At 41.6% G+C, this 15,590-nt stretch overlaps 2 protein-coding genes across 5 annotated transcripts in view; one reads left to right on the top strand and one right to left on the bottom strand.

Annotated features, from left to right (window-relative positions):
- LOC119501830 (lipopolysaccharide-induced tumor necrosis factor-alpha factor homolog) overlaps window positions 1–15,590 on the bottom strand; it is a 53,934-nt gene that overhangs the window by 26,389 nt on the left and 11,955 nt on the right. The gene's annotated exons all lie outside the window — the stretch shown is intronic.
- LOC119501826 (somatostatin receptor type 5-like) lies at window positions 6,100–14,921 on the top strand. Of its 2 annotated transcripts, none has more exons than XM_037792467.1 (4): window positions 6,100–6,537; window positions 11,391–12,088; window positions 12,185–12,589; window positions 14,153–14,921. In XM_037792467.1, the coding sequence occupies exons 2-4, from the start codon at window positions 11,414–11,416 to the stop codon at window positions 14,234–14,236; spliced, it is 1,164 nt and encodes a 387-aa protein (XP_037648395.1). In that variant the 5' UTR covers window positions 6,100–6,537; window positions 11,391–11,413; the 3' UTR covers window positions 14,237–14,921. The 2 variants fall into 2 exon arrangements, with proteins under 2 accessions (XP_037648395.1, XP_037648394.1); XM_037792466.1 differs by having other exon boundaries at window positions 14,150–14,921.

The following is a 15,590-nucleotide window of genomic DNA, read 5'->3' as shown; positions in this document are numbered from 1 at the left end:
ATATAAACGAACACACATGTATACACAACGGGCAATATCGAGGGCAGCAAAAATGATTAAAGTCACGTCCATATATTGTACAATAAATCAATATAGTAATTATTGTGACTTTAGGTTTATAACTTCTTCTGAAACATTTGAAGACAGTCAGTATTTTACTCATCTCTGGGGACAAGTGTTTGTGTGTACAGAGGTGCCACTCTACTCTATATTTTCCGGCTAACCTGGCGATTAATTTAACATGTTTCTCTCACATACACACCGAACGCCTGGAGAGGTTATTCTGAGCTTCCACTTTGTGCAGACGTGGGAGGGGGTTAAATGCAGGCTGACACTGTCACTTCCGTAAAAGCTTAATGTTGCCTAAATGCTTAATGATATGTCTTTTTTGGGAAATTCCTTCCCTCGCCCACCCAGTCCTGGCAAGTTATAATTGTGATTGTCAACTGGGTTTGCTTTAATAATAAAATATAGCCTTTCGGTCGTTCCTAATTAACCGTTCTGATTCGTCCCTCAGGGGGAAGTACAAGGAGGCTTTGTTAGCAGGAATATTAAGTAGTGTAATTTATTAGCATGAAAGAGAAACGGATGTGCACTCAAACGCCTTCAAACTGGGGATTTTTATAGCCTATAAAAGATTTCATGTTTGAGTGATGTTCAGTTTGGATTTTTTGGATTTTTTCTGAAACATTAGGAGAAATGTTTCCTGGAGAATATTTAATCCATATTGTCTTCAGCTTTTCCGATCCTTCAAACTGCTCTATCAGTTCCATTTATTTATTTATTAGATATAATAAATAAAATCAGAGGGAAAAATCAGTAGTTTGGCTTTGCCTTCAGAGTTAAGCATGCGTTATTGAAGTGGAAATGATGACCTAATTAGTCGAATAAACCGGAAGCTGTACCGGACCGTTGTGGTGAAAAGGGAGTTGAGCCGGTCCATCTACGTTCCAACCCTCACCTCTGGTCATGAGCTTTGGGTAGTGACCGAAAGAATGAGATTGCGGATACAAGTGGCTGAAATGAGCTTCCTTCGCACTAAAGTCGTATCCATGATTGAGTTACCACTTTAAATCAGCAGCCTACCGTGTTTCAGTAGTAACTGGAGGCCTGTAGCGACAGTCTGCAGGGTGATGGGAATAACGGCGGAGTCACATCGGAGAAAAAACAGATTATAGCCTTCAGGAAACCAGCACTTGAGCGCCATACAAAAAAGTGATGTGTCATGTGTTAGCTTCTAGCATGGTATTGGCACTATAGCAGCACAGTGATGATGCTGCCTCCCTGCATGTTAATGTCAGTTAGCGGCTCCATCTGGAGTCTGTGAGCAGATAAACAGCTCCATTAACTGCCTGTAAAAAACTGAACCTTCATGACTTCCCTGATGATCATTTTAATCATTTCTTTCTTAATTGACAATTGAAGCAGAAAATAAACAACACTAAGCAAATAAGTGGCCTCGTTGGTTGGCTCCATGAAGACAGACAGCCCAGTGCCTACATCACTAAATGGAATTAAAACGGCATTATGGATATACCACCATACAAACAGACCACGGGGAGACGATGCCCATGGGTGCTGCCGTGTGTCAACAAGGTTTTCCAAACGGCCGGCTCAACTCAACTAGAACACGATACGAGCAGCACAGAGAGCAATCGATTGAGCAATATATATATATATAAGATTATTTCATCTTCTGACCTCAACACACAGCGTCAGCCACAGAGTCGCCACTCTGGACATCATCTTATCCATCTCTTTCTCCTCCAATCAACCCTTCCCTCCACCCACGCACACACCGTTCTGTCTCCATCTTGGTGATCAGAGGTGGAGTATTGATTCAGCTCGGTTGAGAGATCCTGTGGACCACAAACGCCACATACAGAAGTCGCACTCCTGTGGTGCTCTGAGATTGATCCCCGCCAGCTTTCTGTCATCAGCCGGACGGAGTCGTGACTGACACCGCTCTGATACGATCTCGGTGCACATGCCCAGAGACGGGAAGCTGGATACAGAAAGGCAGGAGGTGCATGCAGACTGCTCGAAGCCAGAGTGACTCATCTGAGCGAGAGAAAGCCAGAGAGGAGAAAGAACAGGACTAAAAAAAACTATATTTATCTGTTATTTTCAATGTAATCCTGTAGAGCAGCGGTCACCACACGTTTCTGAGTAGCTCGCTAAAGGATAAAAGAATATGTACCCCGCATATTGCATAAAATGAAAGCTTTACCATCAAACTGCACCTTACGCAATCAAAATGCATTAGGTACTTTTTTTCATATGGTTTGGGGGTGTCCACGGGTTGCAGAGTTCTGGAAGAAGGTTGCAGAGATGCTGTCAAACATATTGTCTAAAACAATTCCAAGTCCTGTTACTTAATGACAGCTCCAACCTGGACCTCTGTGTTCAGCAGAGACGTCTCTGGTTAGCCGGCCTTAAGGCTGCAAAGCGAGTAATAGCGTGCAGATGGAAAGATCCACATTCTGTCAATATACAAAGACGGCTTTTTGACTTCATAGATAGAGCAGGTATGGAACATTGGGCTGCAAACATGCACTTGGCAAAGAGAGAAAATATATCACATTGGAAACAAGCAATCACTATAATTAAATCCTTCACATAGTTGTTGTCCGTGTCCCCGAGGTCTAGGGATGGGAGGGATTTCTTTTTCTGAAGCTGCTTGCCAATTTTGTATTGATTAATACACATTTGTGATTATATTCGTTTACTCTATTGGTGATCTATCAACTTGTAAACCCACCTTATATAATTATGCTTAAATACCAATAAAAAATGTATCACAAAAAAAAAAGAAGATGTACGTACATTTGATAAGACAAAGTCTCTTTGTAAAACTTGTTTCACCCATTTGTGCGCTCAACTGAAATTTTAAATTTATTTGGTTAAAATGTTCTCTTGGCTTGAAAATAATCTGAAGAAATTTTAAAAAATCGGTCAAACCGTTTGGCTGAAAAGTGAGTTTTTCTTAATATAGTAAAAGAGGGGAAAAAATCAATTCACCAATGTATCGCAATTTATTTATTTTTACAATTTTGAAAAAGATTTTTTTATGCCAGAATCGATATATTCACTTATCTTTTTAAATCACTTTTAAAAACTCACTTTAATAGAATTGCTTGATATTTTATTTATGTTTCATGACATGTTAGTTGCTTTACCCTTACCCTGGGTTTTTGTGTGTTTAGTTATTGGCTTTTAGTACATTTGATTATCCTTGTGTTTTAAATGTGTTCCGTTTTTATTGTAAAGCACTTTGTAAATGTGTTTTGAAAGGTGCTATATATAAATAAAGATTATTATTAAGACAATTATTTTTTTAAATTACAAGATTAGGGCATTTTCTTATTAAATATGTGCTAATGTTCATACATTTCCACAACAGTAATCTGAGCTTTGGATATGGTTCAGAATTGTTGTTTCATTTTGTTGACATATTAGAGTCAAAGGGTTTTTACAGAGGGAATTTGGAATCTGTCTTTATATCACTCCATAAAAACATCCATTTTTGCCATGTTTTTAGGAATAAAATGTTACATAAATCAGGCTATAACAAACCCCCTGACCGGTCTGCGGCTACGCAGCCCCGTACACAACAAACTGCTTCTCACTGTGTGTTCTGACTCCTTTCTATCAGAACCAGCATTAACTTGTTCATCAGTTTGAGCTCCAGTAGCTCTTCTGTTGGATTGGACAACACGGGCCAGCCTTCGCTCCCCACGGGCATCAATGAGCCTCGGGTCTGACCCTGTCGCCGGTTCACCGGTTCTTCTTCCTTGGACCACTTTTGGTAGGTCCTGACCACTGCAGACCGGGAACATCCCACAAGAGCTGCAGTTCTGGAGATGCTCTGACCCGGTCGTCTAGCCAGTACTATCTGGCCCTTGTCAAAGTCCCTCACATCCTTACGCTGGCCCATTTTTTCTGCTTCCAACACAAAGTTCAAAGTTCTAAATGTTCACTTGCTGATATCCCCCCCACCGCCATTGTAAGGAGATAATCCATGTTATTCACTTCCCCTGTCAGTGGTCTTAATGTTATGGCTGATCAGTGTATATAATGCGAGTGGCTGATGAGAGAATGAGGTGCAGGTGGGGAGATGAGAGTGACATCTGGTGGACAGGTGAAGAATAACACTGAGGGGTCCTGGGAAAGTGGAAATGGCTGAAGAGTGGGACGGAGAAGCACAATGAGCTGGAATATGCACAACTGAGGCGGACAACGTGACACTGGCAGCTGACTGTAATTCAGTAGCTCTCTTCTGCTTAGTTACTGTTCCCCTTTGGTCCGGTTTAATATGTTTACATTTTCTGTAATGCCAACAGCCTTTGTTGACCTCTACGGTTACAAAAATAAATTGTTTTACAGTTTGGACAAATGGTCAAAAAGCATTTTTGTTGACGTTGTAACCTTGAAAATGAGAGCTGGCATCGCCCACAATTGAGAAAAACACATCGTAAATGAGTCCTATCATTAACCTGGCAGCAGTGCCACTACGCACCAATATCCTGTCCCCCACACAGGGCAGGCCTCCATACACAGCTGTGTGACGGTGTTTACTCGTACACTCACCAGGTCTCATTCATCTGCCCGTTTGGTCTGGTTAGGACCGGTCACACTGGACCCATCAACAATGAGACGTCATCAACTTCCTGCTGTCCCCTCTTGACCCGCTTCGATACGTAAGACTAGTGATGGAAACTGCAGGAATGTGCACACTGTAAGCATAGACGCACACACACATGTTGGTGCATGGATTACACACACACACACAGATGACAACAACATGAAGCTAATGGCTTAAAAGTTGGCAGCTTTCCCGGACGATTACCATCAAATCTCTCCTCATCCTCCGCCTAATTTCTCTCCCTCATTCATTGCTCATCAAGGCTTCCCATTGGATATCGGCCCAACAAAGCATCTGAACAGTGTCAGCAGAATTTTTTGCTAACTTGGATAGTTCGGTAGAAGGGTGAAAGATATTTACAGATTCAAACTTCCCGGATCAATAACTCATAAGTTGTTAAAACACCAACGAGGGCTCTTTCTATCTGTTTAAGGTAGACGACGAGCTACACAACCTCATTTTAATCACCGCATTAACTGCGTATCGTAGTTTTATTGTCTCCAGACGCACTTTATAAACCCGTACGGCTGCAGTATACACAGTACATATTGGGAACGTTATTTCACCTAGTCTAAACTTGAATTTAAAATAAAAATAATTTCTAAATAGGGGCGGCTGTAGCTCAGTGGGTGGAGCGGGTCGTCCTTTGACCACAAGGTTTGGGGTTTGATCCCTGGCTCCTACAGACTGCATGTCGAAGTGTCCTTGAGCGAAACACTAAACCCCAAGTTGCTCCCCGGGCGCTTTAACAGCAGCCCACAGCTCCTAAAATACTTAGGATGGGTTAAATGCAGAGGTCAAATTTCATGCATGTACCTGTATGTGTATGATAAATAAAGGTTTCTTCTGCTAATTCTAGATATCTGTAACACGGCAAAAGTGAGCATGGCTCCACTTCTGTACGTCTGGGTGACGTGCAAGTTGGGTTCAATATTTGAACGTCTGGTTAGGGGCCTTATTGGACGTCTGTGGCCACGAAACTCAGGTTGATATCAATAGTTGAACGTTAAAAAGATGTATAAAAAAGGACATCGCAAACTCTAACCATACACTTCCACGCAACACACACACTTATCTTTTTTGATATATTTAATGTATTGTTATTGTTGTTATTATATATATATATATCTCGTTCTAATTGTTTGTTATCACTATTATGTAATCTATTATTTCTTTATATTAATCTTGTCTCTGGGTGGAGGCTTCAGATAAACCCCAGTGTTTTTTTGCCTCTTCCTGTATATTATTCATTTATTTTTTTTGTTATGTTGTATAGTCTTAAATTGTGCAAAACAAATAAACAAATAAACAAAAGGCTTGCCATTCAGGTGCAGCCAGGCCACCATCAAGGTGATTTATTCCCCCAGGGTGCACCTGGGTACTGATCCATTCCTCTCTCACACACAGTACGAAAATAAGTATCACTTTATGAGTGACTGGAAGAAAAGAAAAAGAGGGCTACTAATGTAATCATCAGCTGGTGTTGTGCTGGGAGCTGATGGGAGGGACTTTCACATCCACAAGGAGGAGTGACGTTTTTTCCCCACATAAATACTCAGTGCAGCGCGTCGAGGCGCTCTAAATGACCCTGTGACTCCTCATCAGCTTATTATAGGGATGAATGCGCAACGTTTCCTTCACACCTCCAACCAGTGAGGAAGATCCTAGAAGTCGCTTTCTGCGCATCTGGGAATGGAGATGGAGATCTGATCGCTGCTGAAATCAAGAAAATGCCTCAAGATGAAAAAGTCAAGTGTGAGGTGGTTTCTCTTTCAAGCGACGAGGAGGGGAGTTGATTCTGACCTGAGAGAAAAGCTCCTGAACACCGCTGGAGACGCGCATCACAACACCGGATAGTGGAGAGGAAAAGACGCACTGCAGGAGCGCACCGGGTAGGTTGGATCACATCCACTAATGTCAAAATAAAACTGTGTTTATGACATTAAATATTAACTTTTGATTCTTTTTTTTATCCTAATTTAATTTAATAGTCATTTATTTCCCAACAGAGGACGTGAAACGGTGTTTGGAAAGCTGTTATGAGCCTTAAAGGGACTGTTTGTAACTTTAAGAAATGCTTGTTAACAACGACACCTCTTGTAAATTACACAACATTAATTATTTTATAATACACAATTATTATTATTATTATTATTTAATATGGAAGCTAGGCAATGAGGCAGGAAATAATCCAGTGAACTGGTAGTATTTAACCCAGCAATAAAGCTAATTCCACTCACTAGGTATTTTTTAAAGGGACTGTTTGTAAGAATCAGAAATGCTTGTTTACAGCGTAACCTGTGGCCGTTAAATCAACGAAAGTCAGCATGCTGTTGCTCACGCTTGTTCTCGCTCTACATAGACGCGAACGAGCATCGCTCAAAACAGTGAGGCCACACACGTCAGATAAAAGCACAATATCACTATATTTCAGCTGCTTAGCAGTAATGTTAGCTGACCAGACCAAGGTCTCTCCATGAATCAATGCTGATCCTAGTGTTGGCCTTTCAGCTGAAGCAGGAAGAGTAACATTATCGTCTCCCAACTGCGCCCGCAGGGAGACACCGGCACCCGGTCGGAGACGATAACGTTTCTCTCTGCGGAGCCCCGTCACTTCACAAGACACAGAAAACCTCTGTTGGTCTGGAGGAGCTGCAGCAGTTATTTCTGCACAAACGTACACTGTACATTCACTAGATATTCTCAGAGCTAAACTAACTCTTCTGCAGTGTGTTGTGAGTGCGCATGAACGTGTAGAGGTGGAGCGACACAGCGAGAACACTGGCGGTGTGTGAGTGAAGGCAAGCAGGCAGAGGAGCAGAGACTCCGCCCACACGCAAGCGCGCATGGGATCCCGACCCGGTATATTTATACGTGTAAAAAGTTACAAACAGTCCCTTTAAATGTAAACTTTTGATTCCTTTTTTTATCGTAATTTAATTTAATAGTCATTTATTTCCCAACAGAGGACGTGAAACGGTGTTTGGAAAGCTGTTAATGAGCCTTAAAGGTTCATTTGTCCAACTCGGATTTAAACGAGCCAGACATCTCATGACTGAAGGCTACAGCTATTATAGTTTGGTGGACAATAATGTCCCGTCCCGTATGAAGCCTGGAGGGAGAACAGGGGCTTGGAGTGTTTGTTGACTCAACAACACACTGCGGGCTGCGCGTCACTCCCGTGTTTTTGAAGCGCGGTTCAGTGAATCTTCACGTCACACTGTTTATTTGTGCAACACGTTTTCACAGCCTCGGGACGCAACGTCTGTCAACTGACTGTTATAAGGTTATTATTATTATTTTAGGTCACCCACAAAGGCACCAGGTAAGGGCATGTGGTAGATGCAGTCTCACAATGGCAGTATGAATATAATACGTAAATATTAATAACTCTTCAATCAATAGACAATTCATTGTTTTACAGTTTACATAAAATAAAAACGTTAAGATATCTTCATTAGGTAAGTCTCTTGAATTCACCAACATTAAGATGCATTATAATCAGTGGTGGAATGTAACTAAGTACATTGACTCAAGTACTACTTAAGTTTTAAAAAAGTACAATATTGCACTTTCTACTTCACTACATTTCAGAGCTGGAGTTACTAGTTAAAGTACTTTGCAGATTCATATTATTAATACAAAATATAAATCAACTAATAAATTGTGATATATTGTTATATACTACCCAGCAGTATATAATAGTAATTAAAATGAGCTCCACCATTACCAGTTATAGTATTAAAATTTCATTCATTCAACCTTTTTATTTAAATCTCGAGGAATCACGGAGGGCATGACCTCATTTTCAATGACGTTGAGAGTACAATAAAACAACAATAAATATAAATATAAATATACACAGGACATAATTAACGAATCACAACAAGCAGTCATCCAGACAACAATGTTATAAACAGTTACATTCAAGAGCGGAGTAGTTTGTAATCATGGATTTAAAATCACCAAGAGGTGCAATTGTGTTTAATTTGAATGTGTTTTATAAACTGTTCCAAGTTTTTGCAGCAAAAACACCAAAAACAGTTTCCCACAAATTTAGTGTTTGCACAAGGGAGTTCAAACTTTAGCTTATCACTTGAACGAGTTGATTAATGATTAAAGGACCAATTTAATAAGGACATGATGGGTGACGGCAAATTGCCATTAAGGGCTCCTAAATAAATAAAAACCTATCACGTCTTAAGTGATGAACACATTAATGCAACAATAATTATAATCCAGTAATATAACATTTATGATTCTGAAATTCTGCACAATGAGTACTTTTACTTTTTGTATATTTTCATGCAAATACTTTTGCACTTTTACTTAATTTGCTGAAATGTAGAACTTTCATCCACCCCTGATTATAGTAGAAGACAAATATATAATATAATATTTCACTGCTGCAAAAACAATGAAAAAGTGTGAACAGCAGGGAGAGGATGCAGATCCAGAGGCATTTTATAGGCAAAGACATGTCGACTGTGAAATGTGCTGTTATACCCAAACTATGACTGCATGAATGCACAAGAGCAAAGTCACAGCAAACATTCATCCTGTCAATCAGTAAAGTCGTCCTTTGTGTCTCTGTGTAGCTCACCCTCCTCCGTTGAACCTTAATGCACAATGGGATGGAAATAGAAGTCCACCACTCGTGTTCCCAGTGTGGGAGACAAGTGACAAGAATTACTCTCTATATTGTGATTAAATAATTTCCAACTCAACATAAATATCATCACAGTTTTGAATGCTAGAATATAGTGCTACATACACTCAGTGGCCACTTTATTAGGTACACCTGTACAATCTAATGCAATCCAGTACAAATGTTATGCCATTAATGCTACTTTTATGATGCTTATAATGTTCTTTCTGTTGGCACTGTCATAGAGGTGTTCATTCAATTACATATTTTAGCATTGATGTCATAGTTACAGGTAGTTTTGGTGTTTTACTGGACTGCATTATATTCAGAACTCTTTCTAATATAGAGTTTAATCGATCATCAATTTTAGTCGTCAACTTTTAAATTAACCGGCAACTATTTTGATAATTGATTCATCGGTTTGAGTCATTTTTAAGAAAAAAAAGAGAAAATTCTCTGATTCCAGCTTCTTAAATGTGAATATTTTCTGGTTTCTTTACTCCTCTATGACAGTAAACGTCATTTTGAGAAACACTGATCAACATTTTTCACCATTTTCTGACATTTTATAGAGCAAACAACTAATCGATTAATCAAGAAAATAATTTTCAGATTAATCGACAATGAAAATAATCGTTAGTTGCAGCCCTATTGCATTTTGGACCAAAACCTGAACATTAAAACCTTCTATTGCCATGTTATGGCAGGGCTATTAAAATTGGATGGATTGCATTAGACTGTACAGGCGTACCTAATAAAGTAGCCACTGAGTGTATATATCGTTAAATGACAGAGGAGGGATTTCTCAAAACTAGTTAACTATTTGACAAAATCAATAACTTTAAACACTTCAATGTTGATGTATATTTATCACTGTGGCACACTGGCTCAGAAGTTCTCAATATTTTTTCAGTCAACAACCCCTGACATGATAGAGAATATATCGGGGACCCCCCTCACATTAATAGTTATATTAAAAGAACAACACAAGAGAAATGTACTAGACAGATTTTAGACATTTAACATATTTTTAGTTTTAGATTTGTTAGATTAGAACGTAATTTATGAACTACTATAGATTTAAAAATCTAAATATTATTTGTTGAACTATGAAGCCTTTTGTAAAAAAAAAATATTTAAAATGTACTTGTCACTTGGCTTCAGGTTTTTGTTTCTGTTCCCGCATTGTGGACATCTAATCAAACTGCAGTGACTGCACTTGAAATCTACTTAACTAATGTCTCTTCTTCTAAAGTGCCACTTTCCATTAAGAGAAATGGCACGTTGGCCACCGGCCCAGACAATTCAGTGGAACGTTTGTCTCATCTCTGGGTAAATATGGGCTTCTTGCCCAGATAGCCTCCTGTCCGTGTTGTTGTTGAGAGGTACAAAAGGTAGATATAACACGAATTCTCTGAAGCAGAAATTCACAGAGCCTTAGAACACCCACGGTATTAAACTACCACTACGTTTTTTTAACAGTCGTGGCCAGAGGCAATATGTTCTCGGGTTGTCCGTCTGTCTGACCCATTCTCTAGAACGTGATATCTCAGGAACGCCTAGAGGGAACTTCTTCAAGTTTGGCACAAGCGTCCACTCGGACTCAAGGATGAACTGAGTTGATTTTGGTGGTCAATGGTCACTGTGACCTCACGTCCGTCCCATTCTCGTGAACAAGATATCTCAGAAGCGCCTAATCTCGGAAGCCATGGGCTTCTGTTCTGACGATGTATAACCCCTCTGGGGGCAAGGGGCTATATTTCTGGGGTTTGCTGGTGTAGCCAGCGGATATCCAGGCCAAGACTTCCTTTTCTTAGGAGGCGCTGCTCATTGTTTAAAGTCCGATTAGCACCTTGAGACGTGAGACTGGAGTTGGAGTTGGAAAGACGACATGTGCAACCGGATTGTTTCACAAGTAGCCGGTTTACACGATCATTTTAAACCATCATCATCAGACGATCGCCGTTGGGTTCCAAGATTACATTTCGTCCAATAAATTTGGCACGAACGTCCACTTGGACTCAAGGATGTACTGATGATTGTAAATTTGTATCTGTCTTTTCTCTCATGAGCTATTTCCGACTCTAATCCAAACAGACGCCAGCACTCCCTCCTTCAACATGGAAGGTTACTACAATTTGTCGTCGACATCTGAGGAGGTCAGCGAGTCTTCCTCCCAGTCCTACCCCACCCACAACAACACCTCAGACTTTGGGCTGATGCCCTTCAACGTTGTCACCGCAGTCGTCTACTCCGTCGTCTTCATCATGGGTCTTCTGGGTAACACGCTGGTCATCTACGTGGTGGTGCGCTACACCAAGATGAAGACTGTGACCAACGTATACATCTTCAATTTAGCCTTGGCGGATGAACTCTACATCCTGGGAATCCCCTTCCTCGGCACCAACAGCGTGCTTTCCTACTGGCCGTATGGGGATTTCTTCTGCAAGGTGTGCATGACTGCTGACGCAATGAGCCAGTTCTCGTCCACCTTTTGCCTGACGGTGATGAGCATCGATCGCTACCTGGCCGTGGTTCATCCTATTCGCAGTGCTAAATGGCGGAAGCCACAGGTGGCCAAGGTTTTCAACGGCATGGTGTGGGTCGTGTCCTTTCTGATTGTGCTGCCGGTCACGATCTACTCGCATGTTCAGGAGGAGTTAAACACCTGCAACATAACCTGGCCTGAGCCGCGTGAGTTGTGGTCCATTGTCTTCATCCTCTACACGTCCATCCTGGGCTTCTTTGGTCCTCTGGTTGTCATCTGCCTCTGCTACCTGCTCATCGTCATCAAGGTAACGGGACACATAAAATTTGCAACATATTTTTGAACGTTAGTTTCTGCTCTCATAATCTAATGAAACCTTTTCAACCAACCATCTCAATTTCAGGTGAGGTCAGCAGGTGTGCGTGCGGGCCTGACTAAGCGGCGGAAGTCGGAGCGTAAGGTGACGCGCATGGTGGTGATCATCGTGTTGGTGTTTGTACTTTGCTGGCTGCCCTTCTTCACGACCAACATCGTCAACCTGATTCACATCATCCCCGAGAACAACACCACCGCTGCGGTCTACTTCTTCCTGGTCATCCTCACCTACGTCAACTCCTGCGCCAACCCGATCCTCTACGGCTTCCTCTCCGACAACTTCAGGCAGAGCTTCCAGAAGGTGCTCTGCGTCCACAAACCGAACGGCGTCGGCGCTACGGGCCAGATGGGAGGCAGACAGACCGTACCCAAGAATAACCACAATCCCATTTTCTCACCCAGAAATCAGAATGGGAAAATTCAGAACATCCAGGTATTGTGCTGACAGTATGAATGTGATCTATGCAGGTTTACTACAACTTAAAAAAAGAAGGTTGGAAACAGAGGGAGACATAATTATTGTGCTTTAAATCACTGGTTTCCAACCTGGGGGTCCCGACCCCCGCTAGGGGTCGCAAAAGCTTCAGAGGGGGTCACGAGACCTTCTTGATTTTAAGGGGTGTAAGGCAACCTTTTTAAAAAAGTATACCATTGACCGATATCTCAGCATTTTATTCATTTCTGTGAAGAAAACTAAATGAATTTGTTATTTTTAAAGTTTGGATTATTATTTAAAGATAGGGTCGACGATGTTGTAAAGCTAGCATAATTTGAAAGTAGCATCGCCTCAGGAGCTCCGTCTAAACCCCCCCCACCCTCCCCTCTGAGCTTCTTCCAAGGCAACGCCCCCCCGCACACACACATGCACGAGCACCGCCGCATCGTAACTACTTCACAGACACAGAGCGGAGAGAGGACCTCAACACAACAATGCTACCTCATCACCAGTAACCGCGGCAGTGCTACTGCAGGGCTGAGTTTACTCTTCCATTCTCCAGGAAACGTGCGGCGGCGACACGCTTTGAGTTCAGGCTGGTGCACGCCAAGGGTAGAGTACGAGCAGGGAGGCAGGGAGGCATCTGATTGGTTCTTTCCATGCGTACCGCGAGGCAGTGATTGGTAGACGTTTTTACAGGATTACAGCAGCTACAGATGACGGCTCTTTTTTCCTTTTTCATCAGTAATGGCTCGCTGTCGGGGTGTAAAGACTATTTCAACCAATATAACAAATAGTGTAGACTGGAGAACATCGTCAACCCTGCCTTTAAGATATAAACAGGATAAGGGCACGGTGAAGACCTGAACACAAGCTACATTCACTGAACAGCCTCATCCTGCATTAGAAAACTACGCAGTTAAAACAACCAAAGAGCTGATAGAAAAATCGGCAAGCGTCAGGAAGAAAAAAACACTGAATTTGTCAAAAGATAAGCCTATTAAGTAGGTATGATTTTTAAAAATAAAATAAATACAGACAGAGAATTGTATTGAAAGTTCCTAAAGATAACAGCATCTCTGATGTAATATTCACAGAAAATAATCTGCTCAAAATTCATCCAAATCATTCATTTTACACAAACTTCGTGAAGTTATTGCGTTCACTGTTTAGGTTCATTGTACAGTTCCAGTCAGTTGTTCTGTATTATTGTTCTTATATAATATGAAATATCCATAAAATATGTAATTTAGTAAGGCGTTTTCAGTGTACTCAACGATAGAAAAGAGTCCCTTAAGGAAAAAGGTTGGGAACCAACTGCTTTAAACTGTATCATTGTAATCTTATTATTGAAAGTCATACTGTCTACTGTCAAAGTCTCCGTAACGTGTTCCTGTCCTCATGTTATGTAACAGACAGGAAAGAACTGAGCTCCAGGTTATAACTCCCAACAATAACATTAACAGGAATTCCTTCATTGACAACAAGAGCAACAGCTTCTGTCATCATTTTGTCTTTATTGTGTCCCTGATCTCTGTGTCTGTGGTGTTGTTTCAGCAGCCCGTCCAGGTGGAGGTCATTGGGAACTTTGACAGTGAGCCTTTAACTTCAAAAACAGAGGTGAACGGCCAGCCATCGCAATGAGTTTTCAATAACATGGGACTTGGACGATTCACTCCTGGACCTTTTACTGATTGGTATTTCCTGTCGTTATTGATGATCCTCTCTCTCTGACTGGGACATTTGAGGACAGGACCAGAGGAGCAAAGTAGGAGAGAAAAGACAGCAGTTTGTTCTTCACGTCTTTGTACTGTAACTAGGTTGGCTGCATCGTACAAATCATCAGTTTATGTGAGGATGTAAGATCTCGGTAAATACAGTCATGAGACTCTGAAATGTCGTATTTACTTTAACTGCAGAGAAAACAAAGACTTTTATTTTCAAACAGGATTTCTCTAATTTCAGTTTTATATTTGATCATATTTTAGTAAGAAACTTTGTTTTCTGATGTGCTTTTGTTTCATTTGCTGCCGATGCTTTTCGCTATTAATGCAACACTTCATCTACGTTTACCTGTTATATCGATGAATTCGGCGTAATGTACATTTCACAGCACTAAGACACATCTGTGCAGGAAATGTTGCATCTATAGTTTCACACCGAATGACTGGAATAAATCAATAAGTGAGAACAGGATTTCTGTTAAATAGGATTTGGCGGCATCTAGTGGTGTGGTTGCAGATTGCAACCAACTGAGTAGCCCTCCGCTCACTCCTCTCTTTCCAAGACTGCGGTAACGTTAGCCACCGAGTGCAAAACCATAGTAACGCCGTTCTCCTCGCTCAGAGGCCATCCTTACCATAATAACACTACTTTAGGAGAAACGGAAGTCAGACGGCAGCTGGCGGTACCACGGTATTGCACTCTGCAGCTCACGTTACCACAGTTTCACAAGCGTGTTGGAGAACTACGGCGGCCTTCAGGTAACGTAAAAACGTGAAAGGCTTTCTCTAGAGTCAGTGTTTGGTTTGTTCTGGGCTACTGTAGAAACATGGCGGACTCGAGCCCCCAGGAAGAGCGCCAGTCATTGATGCCAATTTTCGTAGCGGCCAAACGGCGGTACTACAACTTCCGTGTTCGTCACGTGATGCCATTGGGCCCAAAAATACTTTTCCCCATAGACTTGAATTGGGAAAGAGACGTCTGGAACACAGCGGATCATTTTTTTTTTTTAGGTGAATCAACTTCCCAGTATGAACACTCTAATAGTCCTTATTTAAATCATTAGGTCCTAAAAGTTGTAAAACGCACTAATAGCTGAATCCAGAGATATTTCCCTTCCTCCGTTCATGTGAATGAGAGACCCAGACCGAGGCTGGAGCGAGGGGCTGGGAGGCGGAGGAGGCAAGCCGTGACGACAGCGTGACGGCTGTGACCCTGTGACCGAGCGGACGCTACTGCGCCTGCTCCAATGGGCCCAATGGATGTAAAAGATCGC

Source organism: Sebastes umbrosus, chromosome 14 (assembly GCF_015220745.1).
Source record: "Sebastes umbrosus isolate fSebUmb1 chromosome 14, fSebUmb1.pri, whole genome shotgun sequence".
Lineage (NCBI taxonomy): Eukaryota > Metazoa > Chordata > Actinopteri > Perciformes > Sebastidae > Sebastes > Sebastes umbrosus.
This window is presented reverse-complemented; position numbering and strand designations above follow the sequence as displayed.